This window comes from Hirsutella rhossiliensis, assembly GCF_020360975.1.
Source record: "Hirsutella rhossiliensis strain HR02 chromosome Unknown scaffold00011, whole genome shotgun sequence".
Taxonomy (NCBI): domain Eukaryota; kingdom Fungi; phylum Ascomycota; class Sordariomycetes; order Hypocreales; family Ophiocordycipitaceae; genus Hirsutella; species Hirsutella rhossiliensis.
The window spans coordinates 2,444,685-2,466,338 of record NW_025408677.1 but is presented as its reverse complement, the minus strand read 5'-3'; the positions used below and the strand labels follow the sequence as shown (position 1 = coordinate 2,466,338).

At 54.3% G+C, this 21,654-nt stretch overlaps 7 protein-coding genes across 7 annotated transcripts; 3 read left to right on the top strand and 4 right to left on the bottom strand.

Annotated features, from left to right (window-relative positions):
- Positions 1–628: 628 nt before the first annotated feature.
- On the bottom strand, positions 629–2,464 carry HRG_09101 (uncharacterized protein; the record flags this gene model as incomplete). The annotated part of the gene is made up of 6 exons (XM_044867572.1): positions 629–799; positions 869–1,252; positions 1,318–1,623; positions 1,708–1,930; positions 2,012–2,351; positions 2,431–2,464. The coding sequence occupies 6 exons, from the start codon at positions 2,462–2,464 to the stop codon at positions 629–631; spliced, it is 1,458 nt and encodes a 485-aa protein (XP_044717593.1).
- Positions 2,465–4,113: 1,649 nt separating this feature from the next.
- On the bottom strand, positions 4,114–4,974 carry HRG_09100 (metallo-beta-lactamase superfamily domain-containing protein; the record flags this gene model as incomplete). Its single annotated transcript, XM_044867571.1, has 1 exon — positions 4,114–4,974. One exon carries the CDS (start codon positions 4,972–4,974, stop codon positions 4,114–4,116), a length of 861 nt encoding a protein of 286 aa, XP_044717592.1.
- Positions 4,975–5,427: 453 nt separating this feature from the next.
- HRG_09099 (mitochondrial carrier protein) lies at positions 5,428–6,267 on the top strand (the record flags this gene model as incomplete). The annotated part of the gene is made up of 2 exons (XM_044867570.1): positions 5,428–5,527; positions 5,600–6,267. 2 exons carry the CDS (start codon positions 5,428–5,430, stop codon positions 6,265–6,267), a joined length of 768 nt encoding a protein of 255 aa, XP_044717591.1.
- An 827-nt stretch (positions 6,268–7,094) lies between these two features.
- HRG_09098 (glycosyltransferase family 25) lies at positions 7,095–8,377 on the top strand (the record flags this gene model as incomplete). Its single annotated transcript, XM_044867569.1, has 2 exons — positions 7,095–7,579; positions 7,642–8,377. 2 exons carry the CDS (start codon positions 7,095–7,097, stop codon positions 8,375–8,377), a joined length of 1,221 nt encoding a protein of 406 aa, XP_044717590.1.
- Positions 8,378–8,799: 422 nt separating this feature from the next.
- Positions 8,800–11,963, bottom strand: HRG_09097 (bromodomain-containing protein; the record flags this gene model as incomplete). The annotated part of the gene is made up of 8 exons (XM_044867568.1): positions 8,800–9,011; positions 9,102–9,584; positions 9,636–9,783; positions 9,991–10,550; positions 10,620–11,093; positions 11,151–11,526; positions 11,587–11,689; positions 11,746–11,963. 8 exons carry the CDS (start codon positions 11,961–11,963, stop codon positions 8,800–8,802), a joined length of 2,574 nt encoding a protein of 857 aa, XP_044717589.1.
- A 392-nt stretch (positions 11,964–12,355) lies between these two features.
- HRG_09096 (OTU-like cysteine protease domain-containing protein) lies at positions 12,356–13,589 on the top strand (the record flags this gene model as incomplete). Its single annotated transcript, XM_044867567.1, has 3 exons — positions 12,356–12,732; positions 12,779–13,049; positions 13,110–13,589. 3 exons carry the CDS (start codon positions 12,356–12,358, stop codon positions 13,587–13,589), a joined length of 1,128 nt encoding a protein of 375 aa, XP_044717588.1.
- A 511-nt stretch (positions 13,590–14,100) lies between these two features.
- On the bottom strand, positions 14,101–15,441 carry HRG_09095 (etoposide-induced protein 2.4 (EI24) domain-containing protein; the record flags this gene model as incomplete). The annotated part of the gene is made up of 4 exons (XM_044867566.1): positions 14,101–14,824; positions 14,879–15,051; positions 15,119–15,225; positions 15,288–15,441. 4 exons carry the CDS (start codon positions 15,439–15,441, stop codon positions 14,101–14,103), a joined length of 1,158 nt encoding a protein of 385 aa, XP_044717587.1.
- Between the last annotated feature and the right edge of the window lie 6,213 nt (positions 15,442–21,654).

Here is a 21,654-nt window from a genome sequence, read left to right as displayed (position 1 = left end):
GCGCTGTTACCCGGCCCGCACTCGCCCGCACGTGCGGCGGGCTGTGGATGGGAGACACAGGCTACTCCAGACACAACCATCTGACATTCTGCTTAGCTCAGGCCAGCGAAGATGTGGTAAGGAGAGAGTAGGAGTCACAGCAACAAGGACGGAAACCAGTTGTTACAACATCCCAGCCAGACTGTTGCGGTCAAACCTGCAAGTGGCTGCCACTTGTGGCTCACTAGCATCTGGGCTAGCAGCCTGCTCTTGAGCTTTGCGTGGCTGCAAGCTTCGATGCGCATCAATTCCATTAGCTTGTCATTCCCCTATTGTTTTGTTCGCCTCCGGCCTAGTCTATCTTAAAACTATCTGCCACTGCTGGATGCTACTCCACAGCTTCCTCGCTCGAATAAAAGCTTGTGTAATTGCGCGTCATACCAGGCACAAATTTCTTTCCGCGAAGGGTATCCTGAAAGAAAGAAAAGAAACATTGGAGCTGGGAGCAAAGACAAATTTGGGCAGGACCATCCGCACAGCCCAAGGTGCAGCAGCATCAAAGCATTGGGGAGGCCCGGCAGCTCCAGCTGTGAACGCCTTGCTGTCAGCACTCACCGATTCCGGATCGTCATATGCCCGGCAACGCCCCTTACGAGAGGGCTCGGTATCTAACACGCCATTCCCTGCGAGTGGCCCACCCTTTGATGGCAAGCACGATGACCTCCCATGCCATCAACGTGCCTACCAGGCCCATGGTAATAATTAAGATGAACATGGCATCTAGCTCGTAGTGGATCATTCCAGCGACGGTGTCGGAGCTCTGCGGTTCATTAGAAGCTGCTTGGGCACGAGGGAGACGCAGGGATCGCGTGTGGCTGGTCATGCTTACACTGGCCATGAATACGATGCCGCCGGCGATGAGCCCAAACGAGGCCAGAAGCTCAGTCGGCGGCCGGGACGGCAGAGCGGACTTTGGGGGGCGCAAGAACATGAGCACGTAGGTCAGGCCTCGGGCCAAGGAAGCGCCCAATAGGAGATTCCCCCACTGCTTGTGGACCATGGTCGAGATCATGGTCGACTGCTGGTGAGAACCCATCATGATGCCCAACAAGAGGATGACGAGAGCGGGAATCGGGTTCAGAGACAGCTCGTACGTTGCGGGGGCATTCTGTCGCTGCCGCTCCTCGTCGGACAATGCGTTTTCGGGCGTGGCGTCGGACACGGCGGTGTTGAGCAGATGACGGATTCTGGTCGACTCGACGAGCATGCCGCACTGCATTGCTCCCAGTCAGCACGCGGCCGTTGATGCTTTACTTTACCTGTTCAGCTGGTGCTCACCAAACCACCGCCGATGAACAAGACGGTAATGGCGGCGTGCTCAAGATCCTGGGAGCTCCACGCGCCACCCCAGTTGCCGAGATGCTCGAGAAAGATGTTTGTGGAGCCGTAAACGAAGATGAGGGCGCTCTCGACCAACTCGGCCGAAGGGCGCCACATCCGCTGGCTCGGCCGCGGTCGCAGGTTCCAGGCCCAACCAAGCTCACCAAAGCTTCCGGTCCAGCGACCCAGAGTGAAGAGACCCAGCCAGAAAAACACGCCGCCTTTGATCCAATGCGCCAGTCCGCTGAATATCGCCTGGCCCTCCTATCAACAAGGCAAGGTTACAGGTTAGCCAGACCGTCCGTCACCTGAACCGCCCAGCAAAGCGGACGGGGACTCGGAACTCACAAACAGTCGACCAAACGTGGCAACGCCAGTAGTCAGAGCGACAAACCCAAGGGGGAGAATGAGGCGATCGATGACTTGGTAACAGAGGTCGAGATATCTCCACGCTCTCGTAGAGATCAACTTGGCCGCCCTGGCAGACAGGGAGGTCGCCGAGCCGGAAAACGATAGGGGGCCCGTCGCCGGCTCGTCATCGTCATCGTCTCGGCTATACTCCTTGTCAAGACTACTCAGGGGCGGGCATTCGTTGTCGTCGTCATCTTCAAAGCCGTTGCCCAGAGTGGAAACTGATTGACTGCGCAGCGACTCTGTATGGGGCTCGGTGCCCTGGCCGCTGTTGTCGGACAATCGGTGACGGGTGTCGACAGGGTCTGGAGATGCGGGAATGAAGGCCAGCGTCTCGCTCAACGACCTGGAGGGGCGATTTGCAACAGCGCTGGAAGCCCGGCTCACCAAGTTCACCAGAGCTTGGGCGGAGACGGCCCAAGTGACAACCCAGCCGATCTTGCCGTGGGCGCTATTCGGGTACAGGTCGGGAGTCCTGGCGTCATAGACGATCCCCAGCACAAGCCCCAGAGCGTTGACTGCCAGAAAGCAGAGCCGCGACACAAGGGTGTAACGAGACTTTGCCAGCGACAACATGGCAACTGAGGGAGGCAGGTTCATGAGCATATCGAGGACGACGTTGGTGTGGCCCGGTTTGCAGGGGCGAGGTTGCACACGTACCGGCGGGGAGAATCAAGACCCAGGCGAGCAGCATGAAGAAGATGTGGGCGTATATGAGGCGAACATGGTGTGGATGAGCAAAGTAGGTTGGCGGGTGATGACTTTTGTCGGCGACAAGGGCGGTACCGTTGGCGCTGCCAGTGTCGTGTCCATCTCCATGTGCGAGAGAAGACTGCACCAGGAGAGGAAGCAGTGCAACGACCGCGTGACGGGGCTGCCGAGGTCGGGCGGCCTTCATGGAGTGGGAGATTTTCTCTATTTGATTGGAGGGTACGAGGCTGTTGGTGAGTCGGTCTGAGCTTGGGGAGCTGAGCCTGTACGGATAGGCTAGAGGAACCAACAAGAGCGCGAATGGAAGGGCCGAGGCGTGAGTATGGATTCACGTCAGACAAACGCCAGCTACAGCGCCGAGGCCGTCGCGAGCGTGGCAAGTTCTACTGGATACGCCGAGTGAAGATAGGATGGGATGAATGTCTGAGCAGTTGGAAACGCAACAGCCGGCCGGGGGTCTTGGTATACGGCCTGTGCTGGGCATGACAGGCGGGTACAGGATTATAGGAAGGCGAGATTTGGTCGAGGACGCACACGTGGTGGTGATTAAGGGAAGAGGGTCAGGACTCAGGAGGGGGGAGAAGGGGCGGGTGGAGGGTGTTCTGGTTCGAAACCGAGAGGCGAGGTTGCGGTGAGGCGAGAGGGCAATAGAATGTAATCGAACGACTGGTAAGCTATGGCTCGAGACGAGGCCGAGTGGAGATGGTGTAATCATGCTCCATGCTCGTCTCGGTATGGCGCCGACGGTGGTCGATTCCGCACGTGTGTAGGACTGTAGGTGAGCGGCGGCGTGAGCAAGGTAAGGTGGCAAAGCGCAGAAACGAGGTACTCGTCAAGTCCGTTCGGCGTTAGGGCCCATCCTGTTCCCCGGCCTTGGTCAAAGTCGGCAGCCCGGTCGCCGAGAGGCCGGGACTGCCGGGAGCAGGCTTTAGCGCCGCCATGCATCACGCCAGCTCGCATCATGTAGGGAGCCGGCGACCCAAGGTTAGATGATGAAGTGTGTAACGTGTAACGGGGAGTGGGTGGGTGCGTGGGTTTCTGGCTGCGACTCGCACCATGATCAAGCCTCGGTCCAGTGGCGCAGGACCGGTCACGGCTTCGCCGGAATCGCCGGGCTGCCGAGCGAGACTGCGGCACTAGACGAGCTCTCGGTCTGAGCTCTGCATCGACTGCGTAGCGGCTGCAGGGCGTCATAATGCATAATGCCGGGCGAAACACTGTGGGGACTTGTCCGTGGCACGAACGAGCACTTGGTCTAGTACAAGCAACAAGCAGATCGTTTTGCAACGCTTTGTTTGAGGCTCAACGGTAACGACGAGAAAGCCGGCATCCCTTCCCTCTCCCCATTTCTCCAGGTTGATTGGCCCATCGGACAGTCCAACGGCGCACGCCGATCCGATGATTCCGGATGGCGCGCATGACCTGCAGCGACACGCACGCACGCACGGCTGGGCAGCGTCGAGCCTGCGACGACTGCTCAGCTTCTGATGACAAAGACGCCTGTGCCGCCGTGTCCGGAACTGATTGGTCTCCGGCGCAGATGTGACAATGGCACAGGCTGGCCTTTTGTATGCATCGTGCGCAAACCGGGCCTCGGTCCATGGGCTCCATGCCTCCCGGATTGCCTGAAAGTCAAGACGTCGCATCGTGTCTCAACAGCCGCCATTCATCTTGGCACTCTCGCGTCACCCGTCCTTCGCGTTCAAGCTTGACGAGGATCTGCATTACGCCTCCGCGTGCCGCCTCGTGCAACTCGTCGGGCACGTCGCTGTAGATGGACTTGACCAAATCCATGGCTCTCCAGGCCGTTTTCGTCTCGGCCTCTGGGTTGTAACTGGCCCCCATCGTATGCAGCACCTGCTCTTCCCGCTGTCTCCTGTGAGCAATGTAGTCGACAATCTTGCCGGGGCCGTCTTCCACCACGGGCCCGTGGCCGGGATAGGCGCGCCCGCCGAAGAGGCCGCTCATCTTGTCCAGGCTTTCGAGGTAGGCAGCCAGGTCCTCGAAGACGGCGGTACCGTGGCCCAAGACGTTATCGGCCGTCAACATGGCGTCCTCCTCGTGCAGGACGAAGACGGTGTGGTCTCGTGTGTGGCCAGGCGTGTGTGTCGCCGTTAGGGTAACGCCTTCGGCATAGAACTTTTGGCCGTCGTGGATGGGCGACTGGCCCGGGCCGGGGTCGTTCTTGTAGACGACGGCTTCGGGGGCGATGCGAAGCAGATGATCAATGCCGCCTGTGTGGTCGCGGTGCCAGTGAGAGATGAGGGCGGCCTTGATCCCTGCCTTCTCCTCCCGCAGCGTCTCCTGGAGCGAGGCGACCCAGGCCGGGCGGCCTTCACCAGTGTCGATGAGGATGCGCTGCCTGCCCGTGCCGAGGAGATAGGTGTTGGTGCCCTGGAGCGTGAACTTGCCCGGGTTGCCGCCCAGGATGCGAATGCACGCCGGACTCAGGCGTTCTACGGCCGCCAACGGTGCAAGTCGAGGGGCGGTCATTTGGGACCCACTCACGATGGGCCGACGGCAAAGGAAAGTCGCCTTGACGCTCGCATCAGCTGTGGCTCCTGGGGCACCACGACGTCTTGTCAGGCGTGAGCGTGCGGGAGCGCAGGGCAGGCGCATAAGCCGTCGTATGAAGCTGAGGTGTTTTGTCTGTCGTCGGCAAAAAGCATGCCCCCTCCGTACTTGCCTCGGCATTGGTGGCCCCGCTTCTGTGATGCCGGATGGCGGGTATAGCTCGGGAACCCACCTGAAGCTGGTTCTCGAGCTGGATGCCCACCAAATCCACCGGAGCTTCTGTCAAATGCTCGGTAATTGGCGCTCCCAGCACGTTCCAGCTGACGTGGCCATCGGAAAGCCTCGTTTCGCCCTTTTCATCATCGCCGTTTGCTTCCGGCCCCGGCCCCGGCCCCGGCCTAGACTCTTCGGGCCGTTCCCGGCGCCCGGCACATGTCGGCCGAATTCTGGGCCGGCTACCTCAGCGGTGCTGTGGGCATCGTCATCGGCAATCCGCTCGACATGGTCAAGGTGCGGCTGCAGGTGGCTCGAGGTCAGGCGGTGGCGGTGGCGGGCGTCGACTACCGCCCGCACGCCCGCCCGCTCTCGGCCCTGACGACTGGAGCCGCTGCCCCGGTCCTCGGGTACGGCGCCTTGAATGGCCTCCTCTTCGTCTCCTACCAGCGCACCGAGGCTGCTCTGGGCCAGGCGCACGGCGACAGCCTCTGGACCACTTGGCTGGCCGGCGCCGTCGGCGGCCTCTGCACCTGGGTCGTCAGCACTCCCACCGAGCTGGTCAAATGTCGAGCCCAGGTGTCGGAGCCTGTCGTGTCGAGCTGGACAGTGGCGCGGCACATGTGGAGAGCCGGCGGCATTCGAGCCCTCTACTTTGGTGGCTCCGTTACCGCTCTGCGCGACAGCGTTGGCTACGGCTTCTACTTTTGGTCCTACAGACTGGCCAATAGTTGGTGGCCGTTGCCGTCGTCGCCATCTCTGCGCCACAAGGCCCCGAGGATCCTGCTGTGCGGCGGCTTGGCAGGCATCGTCACCTGGGCCAGCGTCTTCCCCCTCGACGTCGTCAAGTCTCGTGTCCAGGCCCGACCGTGGCAAGCGGCCCGACAGTGCTCGGGGGCCCTGCAGGTGGCGAGGGAGATGTTTAGGGACGAGGGCGCGCGGGCCTTCTTCCGTGGCCTGACTGTCTGCAGCATCAGGGCCTTCATAGTCAATGCGGTTCAGTGGGCCGTCTATGAGAGCATCGTGCACGACCTGTGCAACATGCCCGACGCTCGATGACGCTCGATGACGCTCCTCCCTGGCCTGCCGGGTGATTGTCAGACGGCTCCCTGCCGCCGGCACCGAGTACAGTACTCCGTACAGGTTTTCCACGTTTGCTCCCTTGCCAATCTTGAATTCGGAGGTTGTTTCATATGGATTCCTCCAAGGCAAAGGCATTTTAGCCAGGCCCGGTTGTTGCCCGCTTGCTTTGGTTGGAGCCGAGAGCGGGGCTTACCTGCTCGTGCTCGGCAGGTAATTTAGCCCAGGTGGCAGGTGCCAACAGCATCTCACCAATGGCACAGACTTCACCAGTCACGTGCTGTCGCAATGCTGCATTTTGGACGGCTGCATGGCCTTCCAAGCACCCATGCGGCGCGACTCCTTCAACAGGGACGGCCATTGCGGCCAATACTGTCTTTCAATTGTCGGTTTCTCAGACACCATGATTGAACGGAACTAACATTCGATAGGTTTGTTCTTCATCAGGGAGCCGTGATGGAGGGCACCTCCTCCCGTCGGCGCCGCACAACAACGCTCCCGTCCATCTAGTAGTACCAGCAGACTTCTGGCGACGACGCTACTGGATTGCAAGCCGCGTAACGTCGATGAGACACGGGCAACCACTGCAAAGGGCGTTGGTCGCGTCGTGCTGGCAACCATTCCAAGGCTCATACGTCTTTTGGACCGCCCCTTTGTCGCGTGCCAGCCCTCCAACACCGCTCCCTGTCGAATCCCGAGTCTTGATATCGACGCTGGCGTTTGCCTTGATATAATCCTTTCATGCCTTCATCATACGTCTTCGCCGCCTTTTCCATCCATATGGTTGCCTCTTCAAGTGCAGCAACATGAAGTCCTCTAGCCTCGGGTGGTCTTCCCCGCGCAGCGCCCGACTGGCCATGGCGCTCATCTCGATAGTTGTCGTCTACAGCATCGTCTTCTCTTGGACGAGCCGTGGCGCTTTCTCATCGCATGCAGCGACCAGCAGAATAACTTGGTCCGGCACAGAGGACGTGGACGAGGAACTCTCCGGACTGGGCGAGAACGCGGTGCACCAAGTTACTGAGTCGAAATCAACGGCTGCCGACTTCGGTCGCGTCTCCAACCGGACTCTCGGGTTCGAAAAGGTCATCGCGATCGGTCTTTCCGAGAGGTCGGATAAGCGAGACGCACTGGACCTCATGGCCGCTCTAAGCGGATTCGATCTCGACTGGGTCGACGGCGTCAAGGCATCTTCAATCTCGGACAAAGCTGTGCCATTTGGCATTCAACTCGACCAAGTACGTGATAATTTCCTCGGCAGTTGGAGAGGTCACATGAATGCCATCCGCCGGTAAGTCTTGCTTGCCTTCCGAGCAACAAGTTGAATTGTGCATCAAGGCTGACAACTGGAAGGATTGTGGATACCGGCATCTCTTCAGCCCTCATCATGGAGGACGACGTGGATTGGGACGTTCACCTCAAGCTCCAGCTGAATGACATTGCGCATGGCGCTCGCCAGATACTAGGCGAGTCGTCGCCTCTTCCCAACTCGCCATACGGCGACGCATGGGATGTCCTATGGCTTGGCCATTGCGGAGAGCCCTTCCCTGAAACCCTCGAGGAAAACGCCGGGCTAGAAGGAGACTTGAAAGCAAAAATGTCCACCAAGTACACCATCAAGGATGACGACACCGTACCGCCGTACAGCCAGGTTTCGCATCTTGTGGACTGGTCTGCCTACCCAGCGCACACAAGACTTGTCCACATGACGGCGGCGCCGATTTGCTCGTTTGCCTATGCCATCTCGCAAAGCGCGGCCCGAAAACTCCTTTATGCGCTGAGCGTTGATGGTCTTCACATGGCTTTTGACAACTCCTTGGCCCAGTTGTGCCGCGACGCTATCTACGACTTGGGCAGGCAGAGGGAAGGGGGTTACCGTCTCAAGTGCCTCAGCGTGAATCCCACCATCATGTTTCACCACAAAGCCAAGGGGCGCCTTGCCGCGGACAGTGACATTCAGAGTTACGGGCAGGGCGGGGGCGTCAGGGAGAAGGGCATCTCGGAGTCAATCAAATGGAGCATGAGACTAAATCTGAAGAATATCTTGACAGGTCACGCCTTGGAGCCTCAGTTCGAAGACGAAAGTTGACAAGTTTTCACTAGATGTAGGATTTTTTCTTCTTTTTTTTTGGTTTGCGCCCTGCGGGAGGATTAACTGCTTGGCGCGTCGCACATATTCTCGAATTATACATCTCCCTAGAATAACAAGGTCGCTTCCACCATGGCACGTTGAACATTGATTACAGTCGCTTTTTGACAAGGGTTTGTAGTTGCGGACTGGCAGCTTAGTGGAGACACAGAGATAGCTCAAGCCTTCTTATCTATCCATCGGAACTGTCTGCATGAGGACGATCATCTAGTAAAACACGACACAGAACTAGTAGATCTGCCACTGTACGGAATCTCAACAACTCCAGGGCTTTCATCGTTAACCAAGCGTACGCTATAAAACTTGTGAGATTCTACAGCACCTAGCACCCTCTCATGCCTGGCTCGGGACGAGATTGGCAGTTATGCCACGTTGCTCCATCCCTCCAAGCCGGCATTTCTTCGCCATTCGTGGGTCTCGTGATCAAGCTGGCGAAACCACTCATTCATGGCGTTCGTTGCTTCCCCCACAACAGGATCCGCTGCCTCTGTGACAGCGGCCTCGTCCGTGGCCATACGTTTCTGAGAGACCTCTGGCTTTCTCGCGGCTTCGTCTCGGCATTTGCGCTTCTTGTCTCGTTCAGCAAGCCACGCGGTGCGTCCGGCAAGATACCTAACGCTGTGACCGAGGCCTGCGCTTCCCGACGACAGCCCCTTGTGACAACGATCAAGTGGCGGCGCGGTAAAGAACAAAACCCTCCCGGCGTCATCGTGCTGAAAGCCTTGGCGGAGCGCCGTAGGCAACGCATCATTGGCACCGTCGGTGAGGGTATATACCTCAGGGGGGCGAGGCGGGTTGTACACGGTGGCGTGCTGGGTGGTACTCCCAGTGACGGGTGCAAGGGCTGCTCGAGCGGACTGAGGTAGTTGTACTTGGCTGCTGTTGCCAGCTGCCAGCGGGGTGCCCATGGGCTGCTGATGGGCTGCGGCAGCAGCCGAGTAGTTGTGCACGTAGCCAGCCTGGGGCTGTTGTTGCTGGAGCTGGTGCTGGGGGTGTTGAAGGTGCTGGTGCGGATGCGGATGCGGATGCGGATGCGGGTGCTGGTAGTGCATGGGCCGGATGGGCATATGCGGCGGGGCGGGCGCGGCGTGATGGGGCGGGTGAGGGATAGGCACGGGCGTCTGGTGCATAGGGGACACTCCTGATGCTGGGGTCGCGGGTCGGAAGTGAGGCGTCATCTGAGCATTACTGTAGTGACCGGGGGGTGATGCGGGTCCCGGCCCATGAAACGGACCTCTCACAGTTGCCTCCGCTGGCCCGTCTCGGACCACCGAAAACATCGACGAGCGCACGTCGGCTGCCGCGGGGACTGGTGGCGGCGGGGTAGGCTCAGGCGGCGGTGATTCCTAGGCCATGCCAAGTTAGAAATTTATCTGGGTCGGGAAAGGACGCTGAGACAAGGGGTGGAAGCCTCAGGCACGAATCACTAGGTAGGCTAGAGAGTCGGCTGGGGCGACTTGTGGGGTGGCCGCCGCCGCCAGCAACGTCTCCTTCTGGGCCTGCCGATCAAGTGCGCGTCGCCGCGGAATCGGGATTGACACCAGAAGACTCACATTAGGCTCTGGTAGGCGCCGGTGTACGGCGCCGATGATTGGAGGAGCATTGGGGCTTCCCCAGATCGGTCGCGGAAGCTCGTCTGTCTCCTTGGCGTCCTCTCGCAGTAAATGCTTGATCGGACTAGGTATCTTTCTCATGCGGCTGGGCGCGTCGAATAGGTCCATCTCGTAGTCCTTTTCTCTGACTTCGTCGGGTACGCAGCTCGCCCAGGTCTTGATCTTGTTGAATCGGAATTTCTCTTCGTTGTACCGTGACTCGCACACGTACACATCTTTGTCTGGTGGAAAGCCTCGCGGCCGGCCCTTGTTGAAGCGCGTGACGAACATGACGAAGCAGCGATCCAAGACGTCACCGATCTGGTGGTCGCGATATTGCCCCGTCTTGACCACTTCGCGTTCGAAAAAGTGCTTCTCATGCCGATGAACCGTCTGTTCTGGCCGGTAGTACCAGCAGGCATTGATCCACTTCTGCCCAGCACGGTCTTGCCAGGTCCTGAATATCTGTGCGACGATGGGCTTGGCCAAGTCGTTGGGGTTGCGAATGTGGACCCAGTCGCCTTGGGCGCAGCGTGGTTAGCTTCCGAATTCCATCACCCATTCGCTGGCAGACGGTGGACAACACTTACCGATCTTCCACGCCTGTCCATTGTGCTGAGCCTCGGCCAAGGGCAATTTTCCATCCTCATCTCTGAAGTCGTCGTCGGGCCTGCCCTTCTCCTGCTCGGCTAACAAGCGCGCCTGCCGTTGGAGCTCCACCGCAGCTTGGAATACCTCGCTGTCGTCCTCATTATAGAGCTTTGCGTTCTCAAACATGAGCTCGATGTCCGCGAGGACTTGATCAACGTCGTGGTACTTCTTTCGTTTGGCCTTTCTTTTGATGTTGTCCAGAGCAATGGGGTTGGTGATCGTTTGGTAGTAATCGGCAACCGATGCTTTGTCGGGCAGTTTTTCGAATGCTAGGATAAGAAGGCCTCCCTCGTGATCCTTGAATTTCCTCAGTCCCTTAAGAATAGAGGAAATGCGAGCCTCCATCGGCGTGAGCACCATCGGTGGCCGGCCCCTTTTCTTGTGCGTGTATTCGTACTTGTCATGGTCACGGTCTTTGCGGCCAGACAGAGCCTGCCGTCTGCCGCTGAGGCGCTGCCGTTGCCGTCGACCTCTGGGCCCCCCTTCATCATCGGATTCCTCTTCCTCTTCATCGTCGTCGTCTTCTTCTTCTTCTCCTTCTTCGTCATCGTCGTCCTCGTCCTCGTCTTCTTCTTCGCCATCGACGTCTCCTGCTTCAGATCCCCGAGAGGACGATTCTTCCGCCGGAGGAAGCTCTCCTAGGTCCGGAATCGTTGCGTCACTGGCCGAAATGTCACCATTGTTTACGAGCTTCTTGAGCTCGCCGCGGAAGACCTCGCGAAGTCGCACGGCAGCGCCAAATATCGGTGCCGAGGGGCGATTATAGACCTGGGCATTGTGGCAAATTTGCGCGACATCTTTGACGAATTCTGCAAAGGAAGTGTACTGTTTCCTTTGTACTTTGCCCTATACCAAAGTTAGTGCTCATCAGCCCACGCGACAAGCCTGTGTTTACCGCCAACCTACTCGGACAGTACTGAAGGCGACAGGATCAGATATGATTTCAAAATAGTCGGGCAGCACACGGCGGTTGGGGATACGCTGGAAGCCCGCTGCTAGCTCTTCGCCACTGTCATATCGCAATTGGTCAGAGTTTGGATCAGGCCGTTTGCTTAGTTGACTCACTTCTCCTTCACAGAACAGAGAAATGTCGACACCGTCTGGATGAGCTGGAGCATGTCGCGCTTCTGATCATCTCCTTCGGCTCCTTCCTGGTCCTCTCGACCCGCTTCACGCCTAGAATCGCTGCTCACTCCGTCTGCGTCATCTCCCATCTCAGTGTTGACCTCTCTCACTTCGATCGATCTACGCCGTTCGGACGCGGCCGCTCGCCTTGCCGACATGATGATGTTGTTACAGCTGGTGAAGCTCGTGGCTTACACAAGACTGAAATGGTAGAAGACGCGATTTCGAGGCCAGTGTTGATGAACGATTGGCTGTAGCTGGAGGCGAGCTGCGAAGCTCGAATCGAGTCGTGCGTGGGTGTGCAGCGACAGGCGCTCCATATGCTACCTACCTAAATGTGAACGCGACTTTGCGAGGGTGTACAGTACAATACGAAGTAGACTACCTAGGCTTCTCGGGGCAACGTCGGTAGTGGCTACGACGGGACCCTGTACTCAAGTACTCTGGTGGTACCCGTTGACTGGGCTCTTATAAGGGACAGGTCCTTGAATGGGTCTTCCAGCGTCCTAGGGCCTATATCCCCCCTCTTTGGCTCACGTCATTCCGCGAAATGAGAGCGCGCTTCAGGGGCCCGTCAGGCACTGGACTCCTCGATGTCGCCGACGATGCCACAGTTGAGGTCGTATTCGATGAGATCAGGGCCAAAGCCGGCATCGACCGTTTTACCATCAAATATGGCCCTCCGATGGCTATGAAGACGCTCAACCGCAGTCACAATGACCAGCTTGCCAGGTCTCTGGGTCTCAACGGGGAGACACTGACCATCGTCCCAGACGAGCCAAGGGGCTTATCCTCGACACGTTCAACACCCGGTGGAACAGGGGCGATCTCCCAAGGCGATGCTCAAACCCTGCGTAGACCGCGTCCCGATGAGATTCCAGACGACATCACTATGCCTTGGCCAGAGCGCGATGGCACTTTGGGCAAGTATCTACGTCTGGGGCAAACAAGTCGTCAACTTTCGCTAACGTAGCCAAGTGCTCCGTGTCATGCCCAGCGACAATAGCTGCCTTTTTACTGCGTTCGGTGGGGCCTTGCCGGAGCAGATTGTAGCCCAAAAGCTGCGTCACATGATGGCAGACTATATCATGCAACATCCCGAAGTCTACACCGAAGCAGTCCTGGGATGCTCGCCTGAATCGTACTGTCAAGGCATTCAAGACCCGGGGCACTGGGGCGGTGGCATTGAACTGAGTATTCTCTCTGCCGTTTTCGATCTTCAAATCTGCACCTACGACGTCCAGGTGAGGCTGCATGGAGCGTCCACGTTGTGTCCGGTTCGCATGCTCACAGGGCGCACAAAGACGCAAAGGTTGATCACGTTTGGTGAATTGAAGCAGCATCGCTGTATTCTGGTCTACTCAGGGATCCATTATGACCGGGTTGCCTTTTCCTACTCGGAGTTCCCACACAACGTTGCCACGCTGCCGCCGGAAGTGGATCGCACCGTTTGGTCCACGAGCGATGCCGATGTTCTTCTCAAGGCGCAGCAACTTGTGCAAAAGCTGCATGTAGCGCATTACTACACCGACACCAACGGTCTCATCCTCAAATGCGACGTTGCTGGTTGTGACTGGATAGGAAATGGGCAGCTGGAGGGAAGAAAGCACGCAGAACTGACTGGCCATATCGAGTTGAGTGAGATTACCGAGCCTGATGGGGACAATAAACTTCGGAGGTGTGAGGCATCAGGTTGTGACTTCATGGGCCTGGAGGACTGGGCGATTCAGCAGCACCGCGATAGCACCGGCCACGAGCGGTACTCGGACATTGCAGACTGCTAGACGTGGTGGTGGTTTTGACGCTGCCATAGAACTTTTTTCTGTATGAGACAAAGCATTGACACTCTGGGCAAACTGTTTGGGCCTGTTACCTTGGACACGAAATTGGACGACGGGCCAGCCTCAAAGCTGATGGATCAATATGCTTCGGCAAGCTGGGCCGAAGACGCCTTCTTCCATGCAATTTACCCGAGGATATGTCTGCTATTACGGCTCCACAAGTACTTAACACCCGATTACTCCGAGCCTCTCAGGGAGCAACAGTGTGGATGGCAGGAGTTTTTTATCACATTGGCAACTCCGTCCTGCCAAATTAACAGCATTGGCGGCTGACCGCTAGCGATCCACTCTAGTCATGTCAGGCCTGTGGCGAGCTTCCCTAGATGCATCGCAATGCCGCAACGAGCCTTGGCGAAACAGCGCCTCGGTCTGGTCGAAACTAAGTGTAGTTCGGCGGAGCAATTCCCGAGGGGGAAGGCAACAAGTCTCATCTGTCGAACTTCGAAGAACCCAGCTAGCCTGTGTTTGGGGTCGGGGCGTTGCTCCTGGTGTTGTCGAGATTTGCCAGGGAGAGGCTGAGAAATTCGTGCCTGTTCCTCCAGGTCTGCTGACTTGCAGCGTATTCTCTCCTTTCAGCGGGAGGGGGCGGAGGGTCGGTGATCTTGGTGATGAGGTACGCCGTGGAAGCTTCAGCGATGCCGTAGATAAGAACGCCAAGAAGCGGCACCTTCATCAGAGCATAGAATCCGAGACCAAATCCGAACAAAACACCCTCGCGGCTCCTGAACCAGTTCCGCTTCTCTGTCTTCGTGAAACGAACGCGAACAAAGTACGGCTCCAGAAGCTCGCGCGTCAGGCTTCGGGATGCAAAATAAGTCTGCAAAAATACGACGAGGCATCTCCGGGGTAGGAAGATGCCCGTTCCGAATATGATGCCAGCTAGCCCTAGGCCAGCGGCCTTGTTGAAGGTGTAGAAGCTAGCAACAGGAAGCACCAGTTTGCCGACCACTGGAAGGTAAGAAAGGGCAAAGATGGCGGTCGAAATACATCCTTTGCGGGCAAACCTGTACAAAAACGCTGACAGGGCATGAGCAGCGCTCTCGGGGCCAGTGGAGTCGTCGACAACTCGACTGTACTGCGCGAGGTTCGGATAATACATATCTCGCAGATCGTCCTGGCTGTCATTGGAGTGTTTTTGGACATAGGTTTTGTCCACCCAGTGCAGTGACTGCATAAATCTAGGAGGGTTAGCAATGGGCGGAACAGGGAGATGCTCGCCGGGGGCCACCCACAGGGAATCCAGCGTGGGCACGACATAACGCATAAGGGCCATGAGAAAGAGAGGAAGCTGGAGGACGTATTCTCCAATGAAATTGAGACCGTCGATGAGAGAATCATCCCATGAGACCGTGTCTAGGGGGAAGAACATTGAGACAACCCAAAGGAGGACCCTGATGCCAGTGATCTACGCGGCGTCCACCGTGGCCCAGTGTTAGTTGGAGTTTGCTCGAGCGGACGCTGAGGCTACTGACCGGTACCGCGACGATTAGGCGAATGAATACTCCCATCACGACAGCCAATGCAGCCTGGCGGTAATGGTCGCTCGTGAACATTGCGGGATTCTGCAAAGCTCTGTGGGCTTTTGTAATGGTCAGTGCCTGCTGGCTGGCCTGGTTGGGCAGAGAGGCCCCGGTAACTCGCCTCCGACAAGGGTGAGCTGGACTCCGCGCAGGATCGCATTGGGCCCAAAATGGGAGATATCTAGTCTTTCTCTGACAGCTTTCGAGTCGAGATTTTGATCAACCCTTTTCTTGAGCCGGGCCACGTCGCCGTGGAGCTTGTCCATGTTGGCCATGGCGGTATATACCAGGCAATATTAACGTCGCAAAATCGTAAAAAGACGTGCGTTTCCAAAATGCAGCCCAGTGTCCCATGTTACTGGATCAGAGGTGCTGTCATGCGATTATAAGCGGAGCCCGAGACTGGTAGGCGAAATTCCCTAAAAAAATCATATTATTGCTCGCATGCAGCCTCTAGGGCTATAGCGAGGCTAATAGGGGCCTAGGCCCCTATTAGTAGTCCTAGCTAGCTATAGAGCCGGGGGGCTTATAACTAATTAGGGAAAGGGTAGCTATAAAGGCAAAGATAAAGGAAAGGTTAGTTTAGTTCCTCCCGCGCGGTGATTTTCCCCCTTAAGGGCCCTAGGGCCCCTAGGTTACTCTTTTTTAAGCTACTTAGCTATCCCTATCTCTATTTTATCTAAGAAGGTTAGAAGGGCTTCCTTTCCTTCCTTAGAGCTATAGAGAATAGGTAGGCTAAGGGCCCCCTCTTATATCTTAGAGGTCTAGTAAAGGACCTCTCTTTCCCTCCTATAGTTTAGGCACCTTAAGATAAGGTACCTAGCTATATACCTTTCTTAGCTATAGCGGTAGTCGTCTTAGTCTACCTTATTAGTTATTTTTAAGAAGGAAAATAAGAAGCTAGCCTTAAAGAGGAGCTAGTAAAAGGCTAAGAAGGTTAGCTTAGGCCTCTTTATAAGGTCCTTTTCTAGGCTAAGGGCTAAGTAAGGGGTCTTTTAAATAAATATATAGTATTTTTTCCTTTTAAAGGCTTTTTAAGGCCCTTAAGTTATTATTTTTAAGCAATTTTTTTTATATTATTACTCGTATATAGCCTCTAGGGCTATAGCGAGGCTAATAGGGGCCTAGGCCCCTATTAGTAGCCCTAGCTAGCTATAGAGCCCGGGGGCTTATAACTAATTAGGGAAAGGGTAGCTATAAAGGCAGAGATAAAGGAAAGGTTAATCTAGTTCTTCCTACGCGGTGTTTTTCCCCCCTAAGGGCCCTAGGGCCCCTAGGTTACTCTTTTTTAAGCTACTTAGCCGTTCCTATCTCTATTTTAGCTAAGAATGTTAAAAGGGCTTCCCTTCCTTCCTTAGTACTATAGAGAAAAGGTAGGCTAAGGGCCTCCTTCTATCTTTTCGAGGCCTAGTATAGGACCTCTCTTTCCTTCCTATAGTTTAGGCACCTTAGGATAAGGTGCCTAGCTATATACCTTCCTTAGCTATAGTAGTAGTCGTCTCGGCCTACCTTTTTTTTTTTTATATATTATTACTCGTATATAGCCTCTAGGGCTATAGCGAGGCTAATAGGGGCCTAGGCCCTTATTAGTAGTCCTAGCTAGCTATAGAGCCTAGGGGCTTATAACTAATTAGGGAAAGGGTAGCTATAAAGGCAAAGATAAAGGAAAGGTTAATCTAGTTCCTCCTATACGGTGTTTTTCCCCCCTAAGGGCCTTAGGGCCCCTAGGTTACTCTTTTTTAAGCTACTTAGCCGTTCCTATCTCTGTTTTAGCTAAGAAGGTTAGAAGGGCTTCCCTTCCTTCCTTATTACTATAGAGAAAAGGTAGGCTAAGGGCCTCCTTCTATCCCTTCGAGGCCCGGTAAAGGACCTCTCTTTCCCTCCTATAGTTCGGGCACCTTAGGATAAGGTGCCTAGCTATATGCCTTCCTTAGCCGTAGCGGCAGTCGTCTCGGCTTACCTTATTAACCCTCTTTAAGAAGGATAATAGGAAGCCGGCCCTAAGGAGAAGTTAGTAGTAGGCTAAAAGGGTCGGCCTAAGCCTTTATATAAGGTCCTTTTCTAGGCTAAAGGCTAAGCGGGGGGTCTTTCGAATAGACGTATAGTGCTTACCTAAGCCTTTAGCCTTAGGGCCTTTAGCTGCCTCGGCAGCCTAGAGGCCCTTCTAGTAGTCCTTAGCCGCTTATCGGACCTTTCTTCGTAAGTAGCTAATAGAGACTATAGGGGTCCCTTACGTTAGGGCCCCTAGGCCTCTCTTAGCTAGCTAGTCGGCTAGCTCGTTACCGAAGATCCCTAGGTAGCTAGGGCACTAGTATAGCCGTATATTATAGAAGGCCTCTAGGCTCGTTAAGAGCCTCCTAATATATATAGCGAGGTCTAAGTAGCCCTTAACCTTTCGTATAGCGGCTTAGCTATCTATAAAGATATAAGCCTCTATAGGGGGGTTAAGGGGGCTAGACCTTAGAGGCCGAGGCCTCTTAGCTAGGTCCTCTAGGACCCTTAGTATCGCGAATAGCTCTACGTCGGCTACTTCGATAGAGGGCCTTAGGTTCTCGTAGTACGCCTTACTAGGCCTATTTTCTAGGCCTATCTTATAGAAGGAGCAGGCGTTAGTCTCTATAGGGGACCCCTTAGGGCACCCCTTAGAGCCGTTAGTATAGAAGACTAAGGGCCGTAGCCCGAAGTCTTCTAGGCTAGCTAGGTTAGCTAAGAGGCGTTGGTGCTGCTTCTTAGCTAGAGGCTTAGGGCCTCTATTATCGTAATAGAGGCCTTAGGCTCTAGAGCCTACGGGGGCTCCTAGCTAGCTTTCCTTCTTTCTAAGCTATAGTTAGGCCCTATAATAGCTACTAGGCCTTTAAGGAGGCGGAAGAGTTACGTATAGGGCCTAATATAGCTTAGGGCTCCTAGGTTAGAGCCCGAGTCGGCGAGGTTATCCCGTATAGCTAGGTTATAAGCCTGCCTTATAGGGTGATTTAGTAGGAGGTATAGGGTTCGAAGGGCATAGGAGAGGCATGCCTTTTTAAACCGTACCTCTAGTAGTAGGAGGGCTGCTTCGGCTTCTAGGGCCCTAATAGGGGATCCTTTAAAGGCCCCTAGGACTTTTAGAAGGGCCTGGTTCTAAAGCCTTTAAAAAGGCTTTATTAGGCTCCTAGGGGTCTTAGGCCCCCTATATTAAAGCTAGGCCCCGTAGTCTACTATCGAGGTTACGTAGGCTTAGTAGAGCTACCTCGAAGCTCTAAACGATAGGCCTCTTTATATAGAGACTAAGCGGGATAGCCCTTCGAAGGCAGCTTATATAGAGGCTACCTTCTTTTTAATATATTGTTTAAATAGGAGCCTAGAGTCGAAGAAGACCCCTAGCTACTATACTAAGGGCTTCGCTTCGAAAAATAGGCCTCCTACCCTTATACCCTCTAAAATAGGCTGCCTTTACCTACTAAAGTAGATAAGTTCCGTCTTAGAGGGGTCGAAATAGACCCCTTAGTCCTTAGCTTATTCGAATAGGTTAGCAGCTATAGCTTCTAGCTGCCGGACGTTCTTCTTAGCCGAGGTCGACGTTATAGAGATACTAAAATCGTCTATATAGGATAGCTAGTACCCCTTAGCCGCTAGTATCCCCCTTATATATAAGAGGAATAGTATAGGGCTAATAGGGGACCCTTAGGGTACCCCTATTACTAGGTCCGTTAGGGGCTAGGTTTGCCCTTTAAAGGCTAGCTAGATCTTCCTTTCGGTAAGGAAGTGGTCTACCTAGCTTATAAGGGCCTTAGGGAGGTTTAATTCCCTTAGGACCCTTATAAGCTATTCCTTCGATACGAAGTCGAAGGCGCCTTTTATATCTAATAAGAGGGTGCTAGTAATAGCCTTCTTATTAGACTCCTGCTTCTTTTAAACGTGGTATAGAAGGAGGAAGGCCGTGTTAATAGCTAACCGTTATTTTCGTCCCCCTAGCTACGTAGGGTTTAGAAGCCCGGCTATATTAGCTAAGTAGCTTAGCTAGGTAGCGTATAGCTTTTCGAGGACCTTCCTTAAGCAGTTAAGTAGACTTATAACCCTATAGGCTTTAGGGATAGTATAGTTTAGCTTATTTTACTTAAGGAGTATAATTCCTATAGCTTCCTTCCACGCCTTAGGGTGGTATCCTTAGTTAAATAGGGCTTTATAGGCCCTATTAAAGACCGTGGGAATAACCTTATACGCGTGTTAGATAGGAAGGAAGCTAAGGGAGTCCGGGCCGGGGGCTTTCTTATTAGAAGAGCTAATAATAGCCCTTCTAATCTCGGGGTCCTTTAGCTCTTGCCAGTCCTACTTAGCCGTGCCCTTACTGCCTATAGGGCCCGGGGGCTCTTCTTTTTCTAGGCTCTAGGGGGGGCTAGGGGGGCTAGGGCTAGGGTCCGGGGTCGGAAAAAGGGTCGTTAGGAAGGCCTCGCATTTTTCCGTAAAGGTATTAGCTTTTACCTCTATCCCTTCTTTTATATACGAGATACTCGGAAGGGTAGGGTTACCTTTAGCCTTAGTATAGGAAAAGGCCGTAAAGACGTCCTTTCCTACTGCTTCTGCTAGGAAGCTCTCCTAGTATTGCTTTTTAGCAGCCCTAATAGCGTACTTAAAGCTATTTCGGGCCTCTATAAAGCTCTTCTGGTTCTCCTCGTCCTGGGCTAGCCTATAAGCCCGTTGGGCTAGGCTTAGGGCTTTCCGAAGGAGGTTAGCTCGTCGGTCCACCAGGTTTAGATCCCTATAGGGCCTCTTTTTCGGTATCGCTGCGTTAGAGGCCTCTATAAGGGTTCTTATTAAAAGGAGGCTATCCTCTAAGTCGTCTCGTTTTATAGCCCTCTCTATAGCTATAAGGAGGTCCTGTTCCTTCTTAGCTAGGTGTTCCGAGAAGGCCTTCTAGTCTGCTTTCCTATAGTTATAGGTAGCAGGCCTAGCTAATAGGGGCCTATTAGGGCCCTTAAGCTAGCTTCGAAGGCTATAGGCTTATAGTCTGAGCCTGTAGCCTCTAAGAAGCGGAAGTTAGCCTAGGTTAGTTGCTTAAAGGGGCTATAGAAAGCAAGGTCTATAACCGAGGTCCCTTTTAAGCCTTCCCTCTAGTAGGTGCCTTCTATAGCTACCGTAAGGTCCGTTAGCAAGGAGGCCTTATAGCGGTCGAGCTAGCTAATAAGGGCTTCTGCCTTACGGGCCTTAGAGGATTCCGTAGACAGGTTCCACCGGGGGTGGTGTAGGTTAAAGTCCCCTGCTAGTAGAAAGGGCTGCTGTGGGAGCTGGGCTGTTAGTAGCAGCCTTTCTATCGTAAGGGGCCCTTGCCGGCCTTGGCTAGCTAGGGCCCCTTTAGCCTCTTTTTCGTTATATAGGTTAATAAGGGTAAACGGCTCGGCGCCTTCTACCCTTATAGCCTGTATATCGGGATCGCAAAAGAGGTCGAAGCTAGGGCTAGCTTCTATCCGGGCTTCCTTCCTCTTATAAGCTATAACCCTAGGTCTCCTATCGAGCTTAGGAAAGTCGGTAGAGGGGATAGGGGTTATAATATTATAGGCCGGATGCTATATAGGGATATAGCTATTATCGATCTTATAGAGGTAAGGCTCTTGCAATAAGATAAGGTCCGCTCTTATTTCTAGGGCCTGCTCTAGGATCGATAGGTTCGCTGTTTCCTGCCTCTTAGTATTATGCTATATAATACTAATAGGGTCGTAGTTAGGCCTAGGGGGCCTAGGGGGCTTTGGGGCCCTATAGGCGTAAGGGCTAAGGCTATTAGGTATTAGTTATTCCCTTATAGACTCCGTATTATACCTTATTAGTTATAAAGTGTTCTCCCTTATAGTTATAGTATTAGACCTTAAAGTAAGAGCACCCTTAGCTAGCCTTATAGCTAGGGCAGCTATAGTCCTTAGTTAGGTGCTTTTCCGGGTAAAAGGTATATTCTTAGCGACTATAGCCGAACTAAGGGCGGACTTACCCGATGCGCCCTTACCCTTAGTAGCAGGGGCCTTCCGACTAGCGCGAATACGAGTTTCTAGAGTAGTACGATAAAGGCGCTCCTATACTAAACCCTTAATAAGGGAAGGGCTATCGACCTTAGACTATACTTAGTAGAGGGCACTAGCGGCCTCCTCGCCTTTAAAGGTAATCTAGAACTTAGATTAGCACTAAACTCGGATAATACTATAGCGGGAAGGGGTTACTTACTTAATAATAAGACTAGTTAAAGTCGGCGTAAGTAATATATACTTTAGCCTTTATAGCTATTAAAGTTAGTAAAAACACTAAGGGTAAGACCGACCTAGGATAAAGCTAGGATTAATACGTATAAGACTAGTTCTAATAGCCGGCGAAGGACTTATAGGTAGGCTTACTAGTAAGACGCCCGATATACGTAAAATATAGGATAGAGCGCTCTAATCCCGCTACTATAGCGACTTTCTTACGAGGAGGGTTTTAGAGGAGGTAAGCCGCTACTACTTAAGTCGGCTTCCTAGTTAGATATTACG